General features: G+C 44.5%; 1 protein-coding gene across 1 annotated transcript in view; it reads left to right on the forward strand.

Annotated features, from left to right (window-relative positions):
- LOC144504032 (coiled-coil domain-containing protein 148-like) overlaps nt 1–17,975 on the forward strand; it is a 103,511-nt gene that overhangs the window by 38,234 nt on the left and 47,302 nt on the right. Inside the window, exon 5 of the mRNA XM_078229190.1 lies at nt 17,778–17,860. Coding sequence (XP_078085316.1) covers nt 17,778–17,860 — 83 coding nt within the window. The remainder of the gene's footprint in view (nt 1–17,777; nt 17,861–17,975) is intronic.

Here is a 17,975-nt window from a genome sequence, read left to right on the forward strand (position 1 = left end):
GCACTCCCCTATCACTGAAGATGAGGATATTTGTGGAGCCCCCTCCTCCGGTGAGTTGTTTAATTTTCCACCACCATTCACATCTGGATGTGGCAGGACTCAAGAGGTTAAATCTCACCTGTTTGCTGTGGATTGCTTAACTCTATCACTTGTTGCTTGGGTTTGGCATATAAATAGTCCTGTGTTGTAACTTCATCAGGTTGCTACCTATTTTTTAGATATGCCTGGTGCTGCTCCCTGCATGCCCCCCTGCACTCTTCACTGAACCAAGGTTAATCCCCTGGCTTGGTGATGATGATAGACCAGGGATATGACGGGCCATGCGGTTACAGATTGTGGTTGAGTACAATTCTGCTGCTACTGATAGCCCACAGCATATCATACTGAAGAAGCTGGCATCATTTTGGAGGAAGTGGAAATAGCAAAATCTATTGAATGTGCAGGCCGGTGGAGTGGAAAGTGAGAACAAGAGAAACCCTGTCTTGGAGGAGAAAGTGGTGAGAGCAGACTTGCAGGAAAAAATTGAACTTCTGAAAGGTACAAATAAAACAACATAGAGTATGATTAGGCAATTATTTTGGATAGTCAGTAGATCTTCCTAGTTTAACCAGTCAGAACATTATTGTATCCCCCTATCAAAATCTGATGTTTCTCATCTGAGTATGAAACAAGTATTTATGGCATCAAGTGATGAGAATCAAAGATAAAGTTACAAAGACACTTTGCTCAACACAAAAGTAAAATACCGTGGGTGCTGAAATAAAAACAGAAACTGTTATGATGATCACAAAGGAGATCGCCAATAGATTTCCCCGTGGGCTTCATAGAGTACGAACTCCCTTACTGAGCGAGCACAAGGAATTGAGCAAGGGGGTGTTAAAATCCATTTCCTCAACCTGGACTAGTATCCTGTAGGTCCCCAGCTATTGACTTGCTGTAAGCCGTGGGTGCAGCTCTTGTATTATTTTTAAAGGGGTTTTGGTCATGGAAGACCAAAGTCTTGGTAGAATTATTACATTGGTGACGAAGAGTAAAAACAACCTCCATAGTCAAGAACAAGCAACTCTTCTCTGGTAAGATAAAGCAATTATGCTTCTTTCTGGGAAACTTGAACCCTGTGATACCAGTGGGGAAGACTGGGCCTAATATACAGAACGCATGTGTTACTTCTTTCATGTGAACAACTTTGAAGGAGACAAAAAACGAAAAGTAATTTTGTTGATGGCATGCAGACTTGGTAAAAAAACCCCACAAAAACCCAAAACCCTCTGTTATACTCCAGAGATAGCATTTTAACGTGGCAGGAAGAACCCTTGGGGAACCTGTCACCAAATTTCTGGCGAGGTTACAGAAATTAGCAGAATCTGGCCTTTGTGTCTTCTAAGCTCAGAATTTGGATGCCTATCTAGAGATGATTGTATGTCTGCTCCCCAATAACGGAGACCATAGCCCAAATGAAATGTTGCGAGACAGATTGGTAGGCGGCATAAATAACCTGACTATTCAAAAGAAGCTATTAGCAGAACCCAACCAGGGCTTTTTATCACTGGAAAATGCTGAAAAAGGGGCTTAGGAGCTACAGGGGATATCAGGCAGCAATGTCCTCCAGTTAGGGAGAGGGGCCTCATGTAATCAGTTCTCAATGAAGATAAACAAGATGTTAGAGGGTTCCTTTATAATATTGAAGCTGTAATAACACCACCAGGCAGTCAAGGAAAGGCAGTGATGGTGCCAAGAGTATGAGGGAATATATTCTAGAAGGGTACGATGCCAGACAATGTACTATTTCAAACACTGCCAAAGGGCACAGTATAGCAAAATTTTAAGAATAGGAAAAATGCATGCTGTTCACTGAAGAAGCCAAAGCAAGTACCTGACCAAACAACGCAGGAATACCTACTTCCAGAAAAAGGGACGTTACAACTCAATCGCACCATCACAACAAAGGTTACCCCAGTAGTAGTAGAACTATTATGACCGGATATCCCTTGAAAATGGAGGTGGACACTTGGGCTATGGTCTCCATTATTGGGGATCAGACATACAGTCATCTCTGAGCTTAGAAGATTAGCCACCTACACTGAAGAACTGTTACAAATCAATGGCCCCAGTGACTTGCAGGCAGCAATCAGCTTGTCTCCTGCTCACTGTTGTATGGGGCAATGACCAAGCCTTATGGAGAGAAATTAGCTCCAGCATATCAGGTTGAACTGGTTGAAGATCTTTAGGCTAGGCGTGGGGGAACTGTACAAAGTTATCAATAGATGTCCTGGAGTTTTCTGGGAAAAATAAAAGGGGCCAAAGCCAAGATCTACATTGACCCTGATGTTACACCTAAATATTTCAGAGCAAGACCAGTCCCTTACTCCCTGTGGGAGAAAATGGAAACTGAACTAAGGTGCCTTGAAAGTTTAGACATAATAAGGCCCATGTAATTTGCAGAATGGGGCTGCGCCTGTAGTTCCTAATCTTAAGCTGGACAAGTCAGTCCGTCTCTGTGGGGACTATAAACTAACAGTCAATCTGGTTTCCAAACTTGATAGGTAAACCATGCCCCAAATTGAAGACATGTATGCTATGTATCCACCCCATCTGACGAAGGAGCTGTGCTCCGAAAGCTTATGGTATTTGCTACCAAATAAACCTGTTGGACTTTAACCTGGTGTTGTGAGACTTCTTACTGTGTTTACCCCAGTCCAACGCCGGCATCTCCACATCATGTTAGCAGGTTGCCAGACGTTCACCAAGTTGGACTTGAATCACATCTAACTTCAGCTTGAATTGGACGAGTCCTCTCAAATATGTGATGATCAACATGCACAAGGAACAAGGCCCCAGCTCTGACGAAGGGTCATCTAGACTCGAAATGTTGGCTCTATTCTCTCCCCACAGATGCTGTTAGACCTGCTGAGATTTTCCAGTATTTTCTGTTTTTGTTGCGCAAGGGACTATATGAGTATATTCATTTGCCCTTCAGGGACTTGACAGTGTGTGCCATGTTCCAACGAGTTAAGGAGAGCATACTCCAAGGGCTATGCACAGTGGCAGTGTATTTGGAGGATGTCCTGATCACAGGGACTTCAGAACAAGAGCACCTGGCAAACTTAGAAGAGGTCTTGCAGAAATTCTCAAGAGCCAGACTATGCTTGAAGAGGGAAAAATGTGTCTTTCAAGTGACCTGCTTAGGCTATCAGGGAGATAGCAAAGGTTTACACCAGTCGAGGATAAGGTGAAGGCCACTAAGGAAGCACCAACTCCAAGGAACAGGAATCCTTCCTGGGATTAATAAATTGTCATGGAAAATTGATTCCAAAATTGGCTTCCATGCTGACCTTGCATACTCTACTACAAAAATACCAAAGATGGTCTTGGGAGATGGCACAGGTGGAGACTTTCGGCAAAGTTAAATCACAACTACTGTCATTTACCTTATTGGCCTATTTTAACACCAAGAAAGAACTTATTTTGACATGTGAAGCTTCTCCATACAGTGTTGGGGTGGTACTTTCACATCTCTGGAAACCACCCCCCACCCCCATTGCTTCCACCCTGATATACAGCATTGGACTCCATTACTTGTGGCCTATGAATACCTTCTGACGTACCCACAAGCCTGGCTCCTCTACCAGCGTTAGAAAAAGTCATGATGACCTTAAATTTTTTGGAGACTCTGCCGATGTCCGCAAGGCAAATTAAGGCCTGGACTCATAAGGATCCAATCTTGTCTAAAATAAGGCATATGGTCCTACATGGTTGATTCGAAGGAGAACCCTCAGAAGAAATGAAACCCTATCCGTCTAGAAAGATAAGCTCTGTGTTGAGACCGGGATAATTCTCTGGAGGTCCTGAGTAGTTGTTCTTCTCTCAGGGCGGCATCTGATATTAACAGAACTCCATAATGGCCATCCTGGAGTCTCAAAAATGAAAATGCTGGCTGGGAGTTACATCTGATGGCCCTGCCTCATCTTGGACATCACAGACTTGGTGAAATGGTGCAACTTATGCCAAGAGAATCAAAAACTCCCTCCCTCAGCCTCCTACCTTCTTGGAAGCAGGCCTGGCAGACTATGAGTACATGTGCACGTGGATTTTGATGGGCCCTTTATGAGTACTATGTTTTTAATCATGATATATGCACACTCCAAGTGGTTGATGGTACACTGCATGGGCTCCACGACCTCTCATGCTATGATTGAGAAATTACGACAGGGTTTCTGCACGCATGGAATACCAGAAGTCCTGGTTTCTGATAATAGCACGGCCTTTACGAGCAGTGACTTCCAGAACTTGGTGCTCCCTAATGATATCCAGTACATCTGAACAACACCTTATCAACCATAATTAAATGGACTGGCTGAATGGGCAGTGCAAACTTTCAAAAATGACATGACGAAACAACGGGCTTTGTACAAGACTGAACCTACTATTCCCAAACTGGGATGGGAGGGTGGAGTCCCAACAAGGAAACCAGAAGAAAAATCACAAATCTGCCAGGGCAGAAAAAATATTTAAAACAGGTGATCTGGTTCATGTAAGGAACTTCAGGGATGGTCCCAGTTGTGTCCTTGGGGGAAAAAACAGGGCCAGTAACTTACAAAGTTAAAGTCCAGGGTAAAATCATAAAGAAACACTGGGATCATCTCGGGGCAGGTGTTTTCAAGCAGGTCTTGCTACTGGCTTTGCAGGCGGCGGTTGCCAGTGTCTGTCCATAACTCAAAGCCATCCCTGCGTTAGCCCCTCCAGATCATGAAGACACAGACTCTGAGATGGAAGCAGAGGAAATTGGAGTGCTGCCTGAAGCAGAACCTCAGGAGGAATCTGCATTAGTCGCCCTATGAGGTCCCCTCTGGAAACGAAGGTCCCCTATTCGGCTCACACCCCCCCAGATTGACCCCTGCCTTCAACAAACTTCAGACTGACCACCAAGTGGTGAAAGGACCTTCTTGTAGCGGGAGTACTGGGGAAGAAAGTGACCTAATGGGGGAGAGTTGTTATGATGGCCATGAACAGGCACCTTGGATCATCAATAGATCTCCCTGTGGGCTTCGTGGAGTACGAACTCCCTCAATGAGCGAACAAAGCCTTGCCCAATGGGAAGTCAGCAGCAGGGGATTAAAACCCATTGCTTCACCCCAGACTGGTATCCTCTAGGTCCCCAGCTATTGATTGCATGCTGTAAGCCATGAGTGTGGCTTTTTATATTATAACTAAAGGGTTTTTGATGATGGAAGACCAGCCTTGGTGGAATTATTGCAGAAACTGTTACATCTCTAAGTACCCTCAATTCTGTTTTGGGTTTTTGACCTGAAACATTAGGAGAAATTTTACACTTGGTGCTGGGTTGATGACATCAGCGGGCAGCGTGCCTGCTTCCACCCAGTCCTATGATATCTCTGCAATAATGCGCTGAGGATGAGTGGCAGGATTGTTAGCAAATTGGAGGCTTGTGGTGGGATGTAAGGTAGTTAATGGGATGGGCGATAGCCAGGGAGGTGCTGTTGTCGGGTTTGTTGCCAGTGAGCAACAAGTCCACAGAGGGGCAGTGTTAAGAAGACAGCAAGCTGTGCAGGGCATGAGTGAGTAACTGCTGCAGACAGAGGGGCCAACACCATCCTTGACAACCCAAGTCCTCCTGAGATGCTCACCATGTTTACTGACTGTCTCCACTTCCTCATCAACGGGTACAGATTGTAAAAGGCCATATATGTGAAGACAGAGAAAGGGGCATGAGCAGCCCAACGTTTGGTGATGAGTCCCTGTGTACCCTCCTCCAGGCTGTAACTGAACAATGGGAGGTTCACCTCCCACAGCATTGTAAAAGGAGATACGCTTATCGTACCAAGCAAGCTTAGAGGGAGGCTGCAGAGGGGGTCAGTAGACAAGGGGTTGCCCATCAGCCCTATAATGCCACAAAAAGCTGGGACACTTTCTCCGTGCTGCAAGGGTACTTGAGCATTCTCCATGTTGAAGTGGTCACAACATATGGTAGAGTTTGCGTGCTGTGGAAAGAGCTTGGCAGAAGAGTTGGGGAGGTGAAATGGTATGGCAATTCAAGAACCCTTGGCACCCTGAAAAGTTTTTGGGGGACTGGTACATAGGCGCTGGAAAGGTTAAATATTACACGACATGAAGTGGTAAGGCACAAGAACTTGTGGGAAGCAACCTGAGGAGTTGACCCTTCACATATGGAACTCAGCGTTGTCCAGTTATCTTTGCAGGAGAATAGGATCCATAATATGCATTAAAGAATGTGGTTCAGTGCTAGAATAACAAATCTGGCCATCCAAACAAAGATGGAGTAAAACATCCTGGATCTGGCCATTCAAAGGGAGCAAATCAGTTGGATGAGAAGAGGCTGCTGTTAGTGCCAAGGATGGTGGGCATCTGGGGGGAAAATATTCAGCCCTAAGAGGTGATGGAGTTTCTGGGAAAGAGAAAGAGATAGATCTGTGTGTGGCTTTGGCTGGAGATGAACACTTAAATGATTAGCATCATTGTTGGAACTTAGCTCTCCCAGAGACAACAATAGCTGCAATCTGAGAATATGCAATGTTGAGTGGTACTCATCATTCTACCTTCTTCAATAAGTCAATCATTGGCCCTAGAAACCATTAGCCATGAGGGACCGGTGTTAATCTCTGAGGACGAAGAGAGGGCCCCAGAGTGTGCACTCTCCTATCATTGCTCCATATCTTCCGCCATCCCAGATACTTGCACCTTGGTGGATATCCCCATGTCAACCAAAGTGGCACCAAATGGACTGAGTACCAACTGTGATAGGTTGCGATAGTCCAGGCCTTTGATAGACCTCTGATAGTCCAGGTCTTGGTAAAGTGTGGGAGATGAGGAAGATGCTGAAGTCCAGGCAGATGATAAGTCTCTGAAGTCATCTTTGAGATGACAGATGTTGGATGTCCAATGGGAGGTGAGTGAATATCTAATAGAAATTCCAGCGGGTATGTGCGCCCTGGAAAGGACGATGGAGGAATTCATCCAGATCACGAATGCTGCAATCTTCCTCTCATCTCCGTGCATGGTTTCCTCCATTGAGGGAATAGTGACTCTCAGAGAAAACCAGAACCAGCAGCCCATTCAGGGGTGCTGGCTTTACACGCAAACCTGCAAGCCACTGCATTGACGCTCAACAGTGTTGACACTCAGGCAGTGCATAGCAAGAGGCAGATGAGGTACCTGGTGTATCTTCTAGGCCCCTATTCCTCTCAGGTGAGCAAGAAGGGGCAAATTAGGTCTCACAACAGCGCATTGGCAACAGTTGTATGCATTCGGTGCTTGTGATAGTGACAATGCCTCCTCTGCTCTTCTACCAGTGACACCAATGCCTCAGGATGCCATGGTGACAGAGGAGACATCTTCCACTGAGCAGGACTCATTCAGAATGCCAGGGTAGTCATGGCTTCAGGTAGCCAGAGGATACCTGCAGAGTTCAAACAGGTCACCGAAGCATAATTGTCAGCATGCTATCTCCAGTCAAGGGGGCAATTCTCCTATCCCGCTACGCTCTTCACTGTGGAGCCCATGCAATCAGTGTAAAACCAGCTGCATGGGCAGTGAAAAATCACAATCAATTGGGTCATTCATTGCCTCATTCACTCTTAAATTGGCCCTCTACAAGAGGTGGGCAAGACTGTGACTTTGTGTCCTGTTTGCCTTCTGTATTCTAATTGGGCACAATGACATCGGGAACTGGACACAAAAGTGTAAAATTCTGACCATTAACTCCAATTCTCTCTCAGTAGATGCCACCAGACGTCAAAAATTTCTGGCATTTTCTGTTTTTATTTCAGATTTCCAGCATCCAAGGTATTTTGCTCTTGTATTAGAACAAATTTGACTCTTGTTAAATCGTATTTAAACATAGATAATCCAGATTGGGAGAAAGCTGTTCAGCCCATCCAGAGTCCCTTTATAATTATTTCATCATGGCCTTCCCTCTTAATTTCATCCTCAATAATCCCCTATGTTAGGAAACATAGCGGGCTGACTCTCCCGTGGAGTGGCAATCTCTGTCGAATTGCCACTTTATTCCTATTTTCTTAAAGCATTTTCACTAAAACATGGCGGAGGAGCATTATTGCTGCAATACACGACTCATTTCCCTTATCTGGAAGATGGAGAATATGCCAGGAGATCTCAGAAATGCTATAATTGTGACTATCTTCAAGAAAGGTGACAAGCCCGACTACAAAGGAATTTCCCTGCTGCGACCATAGGGAAGGTCATCACAAGAGTCCTCCTTAATTGCCATCTCCCTACAGCTAATGAGTTTCTCCCAAAGTCACAATGTGGATTTCGCCCACTAAGGGGCACAACAGACATGATCTCACCACACAGGAACTACAAGAGAAATGCGGGGAACAGCACCAACCCTTGTACATGGCTTCCTTTGACTTCGCAAAGGCCTTTGAAGCTGCGAGGGATTATGGAGCATCCTCCTGCATTTTGGCTGCTCATCCTCTGCCTGCTCCACAATGACATGCAAGCCATGATCTTGACCAACAGATCCACTATAGACTCAATTCACATTCGGACTGGGGTTAAGCAAAGCTGTGCCATCGTTTAAACACTCTTCTCAATATTTCTTGCTGCAATGCTCCATCTCACCCTCAGAAAGCTCCCTGCTGGAATGGAACTAAACTACAGAATAAATGGGAATTTGTTCAACCTCCACTGCCTGCAGGCCCAGATTCAAGATCGTCCCATCCTCTGTTGTTGAACTAAAAGGTATACGAGAGCATGGGCCTTAGACTAAACATCTGTAAGGCAAAGGTCCTCTACCAACCTGCCCCCACCACACAGCACTGCCCCCTAGTTATCAAAATCCATGACGAGACCTTGGATTATGTGGACCACTTTCCATACCTTGGGAGCTGACTGTTAACAAGGGCAGCAGACATTGACAATAAGGTTCAACACTGCCTTCAATGCTCCAGTGCAGCATTTGGTTGCTTGAGGAAGAGAGTGTTTGAAGATCAGGACCTCAGACCTAGAACCGAGTTCATGGTCTATAGAGCATATATGGTGCAGAGACATGGCATATATTACTGACTAACCAGTCTGTCTCACTAATTGAACCTAAGGGATAAATCTGGGAGTTAGAATAGATCTAATTTTGTTCTAGATGACTGTAAACCCGCTGTTGTAATGTGTAGGATAGCCTTATAGCTGGACAAGCTATCTCTCTGTAGTGGTAAGCTGTTTAGCAGATCAAACTTCAACAATATCTTGTGCACATCTGGGGTCCCTAAAATTTGGCTTTGTCAACCTATTTTTAAGTTTTCTGAACTTTATGATGTTTCCCCTCTTAATGCTCAATGCCATTTTTAATCTTCTGTGCCATTTGCCTCCACACACCTGCTGACCTCTTATCCTGCTGCTGCCCGCAGCTTGATGTCCTCCTGAATCAACCACTAGTTTCCCTCTGTTCCAACCTAATCAGTGTTTATCACTGCTTGCTGTGTTGAGTTCACAGAACAGCAATGGCATTTTACTTTCTGAAAGAAATCTTCCATCATTACTTTCATCTCCTCCAACAACTCAGTGGGTCCCCTACAGCTGATCCAATCAAACTATTCTGCAAAATATTCACTACTATGCAAACAAGAATCTCCACAAGTTCCTCTTGAATTAACAAATTGGTATCATTGCCTTGAGCAAAATCCATCTCACTGTTCTTGACTCTTTTCACTGAGAGGACCCTGTTTGATGACATGTCCTACCATGTTACACCAAATTACTGTTATCTCCAGGCTCTATTGTATTCTGACTCTTTATTTTTCTGGTTCCATTCCTCATTTGAGCACTGTGTACAGTTCTGGTCACTTTATTATAGAAAGGATATTATTAAACTCGGAAGAGTACAGAAAAGATTTATAGGATGCTACCGGGGCTTGATGGTTTGAGTTATAAGGAGAGGCTGGACAAACTGGGACATTTTTCTCTGGAGCGTAGAAGGCTGAAGGGTGATCTTATAGAGGTCTATAAAATAATGAGGGGCATAGAATCAGCTAGATAATCAATATATTTTCCCAAAAGTAGGGGAGTCTAAAACTAGAGGGCATAGGTTTAAGGTGAGAGGGGAGAGATACAAAAGTGTCCAGAGGGGCAATTTTTTCACAGAGGGTGGTGAGTGTCTGGAACAAGCTGCCAAAGGTAGTCGTAGAGGAGGGTAGAATTTTGTCTTTTGAAAAGCATTTAGACAGTTACATGGGTAAGATGGGTATAGAGGGATATGGGCCAAATTTGAGCAATTGGGACTTCGGGGTTTTAAAAAAAAATGAGTGGCATGGACAAGTTGGGCGAAAGGGCCTATTTCCATGCTGTAAATCTCTATGACTCTATGACCTCTGTTTTTCTATACTTTCTTTACAGACCTTACTGTTTGCTACATCTCTAAATCCCAGTTGACTTATTTGTTGTAAATTCTGCCATATTTTCTAAGCTCATTGTTATGGACAGGAAGGGGTGGGGGGGTGGGGGGGGGGGGGGGGGGAAGTAATTTAAACAGCACTACTTTCTCTTCTCGCCACCTGTCCATAAATAGAAAGGTGTTTTTGATTTTCTTCCCCCTTGAGAAGCAGTGACATATTCCCCAATCCTTTGGTTTTGGGATGATACAATTTCTATTGATAATCCCACAGCAAACTCGAAATAGGGTGAACTCAAAAGGTTAGTTTATTTGCACATACTTAAAAACACGTGGAGGGTCACAGTCTTGCCTCCTTTGTATTCATACAGAAAAAGAGGGATGGAGAAAAGAAAGATTTACAGTGCAGAGACAACAGAGAAAAGAATTATTGTTTCACATGGGTTCCAGAGTTCAGAATCAAAGTGCAATGAAGTATTTCTTCATGGAGGTTGGTGAGCTGAGAACTGATGCTGGATAATTCACTCTTCTAGTGGCGTTGACTTCACACAATGAGATAGACATGCAAAGATTATTCAGTCTTGAGGGCAATGGCACAGGCTTTCCAGCAGATGTAGTGTAGATGGGGCCAGGCGAGCTCCTTGTTTGTGATGCTGCTAGTTATATGGTAAAATGGCAGACTGACTTTGCAGTTTCACAAGACAATATTACTGGTTCCACATACTAGAGGCCATGTCACATGACTCCCATCTCTCCACGCTGCCTTTGACAAAGGACATGTATCCCTCGTCTAGGTCCCCAAGATTGTTGAATGTCTCAGCCACTAAGAGTTGAAAGGAAAGTTGCGGGGCCCTTTGTCTTAGCAGCCTAGCAGACTCCTGTTGGCCAGCCTGGGTTATAAATTGCAGATGGCCTTTCTGTAGGTCTCTTTGAATTTGTTCTATGCAGCCCACAATGTGTGTCATTTGTGAGAGATAATGAAGTGTGGATTTTCCTGATCATATCAAGAAACTTTGTTTATTCAAGGCTCACCAACAGACATAGATTCAGCCATTTTAGGAATTTGTGCAGTTTTAATTTTTTTTTAGAGATAGCAGTGGGCATATCTGTATATATTTTAAACTAATATTACACAGGGTGAGGTTTTAGTCCCTCATCCTTTACAATTTCAGTCTATACCTTACATTTTCTCTCCCCTCCCCTTTAGTTTTTATGCCAACTTATAGTCATTCAATCTTAATTTACATATGGGGGAAATTTTCCTGCCCCACCCACCACGGGAATCGTAGCGGGTGGGGCAGGAACCATGAAAGGTCCGTTGACCTCAGATGGGATTTTCTGGTTTTGGGGCAAGCGCGGCCAGAAAACGCTGCCCATCTACTCTCCCGACTACAGGCCATTACAGGCGGGTCTGAGGTTTAAATATGTTAAACGGCTGTTTAAACCCAGGATTCTTTTAACTCTGAGCACATGTGTTTCCTGGACTTCCTGAAATTTACCAGGTAAAACAAGGTGAGAGGACAGCAGAGATTGACAGGCTGTGTAATCGACAAGCGAGAAAAGCTTTAAGTACTAAGATATATTACAGCTGCTTCCAGGCTTAAGTTAAAGGCTTTTAGTCACAGGACTTGTACGAAGAATGTGCTTTAACTGCTTTGAAGATGAGTTTCATTATTTTGGATAAAGGCAAAATACTGAGGATGCAAATTTTCCAGCATTTTCTGTTTTTGTTTCAAAATTTTGTAGATCATTTCTGCCATTCTGAGTTTTCACCGTTGATCTGCATTTCCCAGCTGTCACCCAGCTGTTAGCTCTCTCAGCAACATGGGAACTGCTTAGTTAACTCTATCTGGATCTCTGATGAGGAGCAAGAGCAGCACCAGAAATACCTGCAGCAACAGGAGCAGCAGCAGTCTTTTCGCCTCTGACCTGCTGCTCCAGCAAACAGATGAAATGAGGCACAGAGCTCCAGCTCACAGGAATGATACCCTTAACACAGAGCTTTCTGGATATGGCTGAATACCAGTGTCCCCAGAGGCTCAGCCTTCTCCATCAGGTGGTTGCTGACATTTGCAGCCTCTTGAAAGATGGCATCCTTCCAAGTGAACCAGGTGGGCATGCATAGTTTGTGGCAGTTAAGGGTACCACAGCAGTTAATTTCTTCACCTCCAGCTCCTCTGGCTCCTTCTGGGGGTCTGCTAATAACATTTGTGGAATCTCACAATCTTCAAAGTGCTGGATGGATGCCATGTTTGGCAGGGCAGCACTTGAGTGCACTTTGCTTCTCATGATGCTGGTCAGAATAAGAGGGCCTTTAGATCTTCTGCACTGACTGGATTCCCACGTCCAGGAACACATAGGTTTCGCATATGTTGCAATCAAGGTTCTGTTAGGTCACAAATCAGTATTTATTGACTGAAAGGAATTCCACTCCATCAATGTTCAACCTCAGAAAGATCACCACGCATGTTTGTGCAAGGTAACCAGGGAGCTGCCATAATGCCATCACCCTCTTCCAGTCAAATGCCTCACAGATATTCATACCTCCAAGCAGAGTCAGCAGATGGCTACTTGGAAACAAGGGCTACCCTCTAAGGAATCCTTCCATTGACGATAGAGTTGTCACTGAACAAACCAGCAGGATACTGAAGATGTGATTCATAGTTCTGGACAATTCTGGGGCTACTCTTCGGTCATGATGTGACAGATATCCACTCCATCTGACGAAGGAGCAGGGCTCCGAAAGCTAATGGCATTTGCTACCAAATATACCTGTTAGACTTTAACCTGGTGTTGTTAAAACTCTTACTGTGGCTACTCTTCGGTATGCAGCAGTAAGGGTTTCTAGAAGATAGTGGTGTTGGAGTTCGGGATACCAGAGTCAATTAATGCTTTTATTTTTCATTCTCAAGTACCCTGATGATTCAAAGTGATAATCCTTATTGGTGACAGTGGTTATATTTCATTAAATGCAACTAAGGGCCGGATTCTCTGATCTCACCTGCAGATAGGATTCTCCGGTCCCACTGCAGTGAACGGAGATTTGGCTGAGCACCAAATTCTCTGTTCTCGCTGGCAGCGGTGACAGTCACATTAGGACAGTATCCTATTCCCCGTCATTGAATAGGTGGCTGAATGAGCAGTGCAGACTTTTAAGCTCACCATGAAAAAACAATCTGCAGTATCCATAGAGACCAAACTGGCATGATTTTTATTTGACTACCCCTCACACAATGACAGGAATTTCCCCAGCAGAATTGTTAATGGGCTGGAGGCTTCCGACAAGGCCTCCATCCCATTAACTTACTGTTCCCAAATGTGGCAGGGAGGGTGGAGTCCCAACAAGAACCAGACCAGAAGAAAAATTATGATTCTGCAAAGACAGAAAAAAATGTTCAAAACCGGCAACTCAGTCACATGAGGAATTTCGAAGACCGCGTCAGTTGGGTCCCTGGGATCATAACGGAAGAAACAGGGCTTGTGCCTTATAAAGTAAAAGTGTAGGGGCAAAGTTCTGAGGAAGCACCTGAAGCATCTCAGGAAAAGGGAGCCCGTGCCAGTACAGGCATCATTACAGGCCATGGGAATGACTACTGCCAGCACCGAGCCATGACTAGGAGCCGACCCTACGCCTGTCCCTCCGGGTGATGAGGTCATGGATGCCAAGATGGAAGTGGAAGAGACTGGCGCCCCAATTGAAGTAGGGCCCAAGGAAGAACCTACGTCGATGACTATACAGCGCTCCCTTTGAAAGCAAAGATCTCCAATTTGGTTCACATCCCCAGATTTGGTTCCGTCTTCAACCAACACCAGGCCGATCATCAAGCGGCGTAAAAGGCTCTCCTGCGACGTAAGTGCTGGGGAAAAAATGGAGAGATGTTATGATGGCCAAGGAAGAGTACCAATAGACCTCCTGGTGGACCTCGTGGAGTATAAGCTCCCCTATTAAGCAATTGGAGGCTCGTCTAATAGGAAAGGAGAAGTGGGAGTTTAAAATCAGCTGTCTCAGGCCAGCAATCAGAGGACTCTTGGGCTTGACCTGTGTACTTTAGCTGCAGAAGCAGTGTTTTATTCACTATGAAAGTAAAGTATGTTAGTGACAGAAGGCTGGCCTCGGCGAGATTATTACACTTTCACACGGCCCACCCAAACTTCCCTGCTAGCCAAGAACTGGAGAGCGCTTTGCTACACTTCACGAGGTGCCAAATGGTTAAGACAAGGCTTTCCTCCTGCTTCTGGTGGCAGTCTGGGTGTGTAGGCCACTGGTGAGGATTAGCATGCACTTTGTTGCTCGCTCGATCTGATGCTCTATACAGGTGGCCACTCTTTCCTCAGACACGTACATCAGAATGAATGTCTGAGATATTATAGCAGCAGGCTGGAGATGGGCGCCTCCAATCATTCTCCAAATCATGTGCAGTGTTCCAAGAAATGCTGACAGAACCTCATGCATTTTCTTCTGCTGTTCCAGAATAGGCTGAGCAGAGCTTGAAGGCTCCTGTACTATATCTGTCTCTCTTATTGCAGCCTCTATCTCCAAGAACCGACTTCTGCTCATTTTCACCATTCGATAATCCAACTGCCTGAATTGGTGGCCCCGCTGTGGTGTGTATCTGAACTGGTGAAGGGTACACATGAGTCATCTGATGGCTCTTCTTCAGATTGAGTGGCTTCTCTGATTTGCCCCTCCTCCCGCATCAGTACTTGAGGGGCACTTGCAGCACCCGAGGGTAATGAAGGATATAAGTTAGAGCTGACAAAGTGAGGGAGTTCTAAGAGAGCATTTTGCAGATCATATATTTCAGTGCTGCTGACATCAAGTCAGCATGAGTGAGTGTTATCTGCATTTGGCAGTATTGTATTTAATTTAAGTCGCTGGGAGACCACCATCTCTCTTTTGTCAATGGCCAGGCATGCTGAGACGTGGCTCAACTCCAGTGCCGACTCCTCTGCAGCTGTCAAGGTGGTGATGACTGATGACCACCTCCAGTTCTCTGCTTCTCCCTATGCTTCTTTCTCCTAAAAGGAGAGGAGATAGATCAATATAAGTGTAGAGACAGAGTGTTTTAAGTGGATGGAAATGTGTGTGACATTGCTTTAAGATGAGGTTGAGTAACACAGGTCAGTGAGGAGATGCCTCGACAGAGAGGGGCGAGTGCATCTGCAAGAGTAATGTGCAGGAGAAGGCTGTGGAACACTGGGAGAGAATTTACAATTGAACGTGGCATGTGACTCATCTTTCCTCTTCTCATTGAACCATAGCACTGTACCCAGGTGTAAAGTGCCACACTCCTGCTGCTGATCTCTGCATTCAATTCCAACCGTACCTGCTTGTTCTCTGAGGCTGCTGCCTTCCTCCTGTCTTTTTAAAAATTAATTTACAGGATGTGGGCATCAGTGACTAGGCCAGCATTTATTGCCCATTCCTGACTGTCCTTGAGAAGGTGATGGTGAGCTGCCTTCTTGAACTGCTGCAGTCCCTATGGTGTAGGTACTCCCACAATGCTATTAAGGAGGGAGTTCCAGGAAAGTGACCCGGCGACCTTGAAGGAACGGCAATATATTTTCAAGTCAGTGTGGTGAGTGACTTGGAGGGGAACCTCCAGATGATGGTGTTCCCAAGTAGCTGCTGACCTTGCCCTTCTAGATGGTGGTGGTTGTTGGTTTGGAAGGTACTGCCTTAGGAGCTTTGGTGAGTTCCTGCAATGCATCTTGTAGATGGTACACACTGCTGCTACTGTGTAGGTGGGGGAGCAAGTGAATATTTGTGGAAAGGGTACCAATCAAGTGGGCAGCTTTGTCCTAGATCAGTGATGAACAACCTTGGCTAGTGAGTGGGCCACATGAGTAGCTCCCACTTCATCTCAGTCGGCCGCAAGATTGAAATCAGATTTGTTCACTAAACATGACCCCATAAGTAAGAGTAAATACATTTCTTACATGCTGAATATTTCATAATAAGTTATAAAAAATGCTTAATCATTTATACATTAATAGAGCTATCATCAACTTCAAATGGTAAAAACAAAATAAATATTTACACTTGGAAGCAGAGGGAGTGCACAGCTCTCACAGTCAATGTGTGCAAACAGCATGCATCTCACTTCCATTTGCCCTTGTTTTACATGCATATTAGTTACGTAATACTGGTAGGGAAAAAAACTACATGGATGGAAATCAGTGGAATGTGGAAACCCTGCAGTGGGCAGTGGTCAAAAAGGTATCTCCGGGGCCTCATTCAAAACCTAGGTGGGCCGCATGTGGTCCCAGGGCCGCAGGTTGCCCACCACAGTCCTAGGTGATGTCAAACTTCTTGAATACTGTTGAAGCTGCACTTATCCAGGCAAGAGGAGAGTATTCCATTACACTCCTGACTTGTGCCTTGTAGATGGTGGACAGCCTTTGGAGAGTCAGGAGGTGAGTTACCCTCTGCGGAATTCCCAGTCCCTGACCTGTCTCTGATCAGGAAACTCAGAAATCAGGTGCAAATGCCATGGCTAAGTTTAAAAAACCGAATGTACTGTTGACATTTCCAGGTTCTCAACATGTTGCCAAGCACCTCCACTGTGGGCAGGTCTGACAATTAAAAATCCAGCTTAAAGACTCTCCATCTTTATACAATATAGAAATAGACAGTGCTATTTATATTTCAGATTTCCAGCATCAACAGTATTTGGATTTTACTTTCCATCTTTATTATGCGTAACCTCACTCCATTCTGATCCACCACTGACCACAATATTGCCCTTCTTCATTAATTTACTCAATAATTGCTTGCTTCTGCTTGAAGCTCTTCAGGGACAAGCTAACTTGCCCATTGGGAAACTGCAGGATTGGGTGCAACACTTCTTTATTCACCATATAATGTTTTTCTCCATTGAAGTCAATGGAGAGCGAATCTGGGCGGGTGTGTAAAAGTCAGTGATCCACCAAACCCATTGTTTTCGATGAGCAGGCTGGGTAAAAATTAACTCATTCATATCCCTGCTCAGACCCTCTTGTCTTCAGTTATTCCATTTGTCTACCCATCCATCTACTTCAACCAAACAAAGAACAAACAAACCACTTTGGGTTTTTCACCTCAAATTGTCCTTATGCATCTCCAAACTCCTTTTCTACACCAGAATCTCCTTTTTTGACTTCTTTTCCCTTTACCTTTAATAAATAAATGTGAGAAACCTACAAATTTCCTTATATCCTAAGCTCAGGATATCTACTAAACAGCTCCTCCCTCTAACATCCCTTTTCATGGTCCTGAAGTTCCCTCTCCTATTCAGCAACCTTTACTGACACTGCAGGTACCATAAATGATTATTGTATGATAGTAATATGCCTGATAAAATGAATAATTACTGCCAAAACACAAAATAATTTAGTGATTTTTCTTTTAAAGGCAAAAGGTAGAATCACAGCTTCAGAAATTACTTGAAGATGGAAGCCCTGAAAATGTATTCTATTTTGAAATGAAAGAATATGGTACGTGTAATCCATACTCTGCTCTCATTGTTTGCTGAAATATCTGAGTGTTCTTATCAAAATATGGTCTTGAAATTCCAGGGAACTTCTACTTCTGCCCATTGTACTGAAACAA

The sequence above is a fragment of the Mustelus asterias genome, chromosome 14, assembly GCF_964213995.1.
Source record: "Mustelus asterias chromosome 14, sMusAst1.hap1.1, whole genome shotgun sequence".
Taxonomy (NCBI): Eukaryota; Metazoa; Chordata; class Chondrichthyes; order Carcharhiniformes; family Triakidae; genus Mustelus; species Mustelus asterias.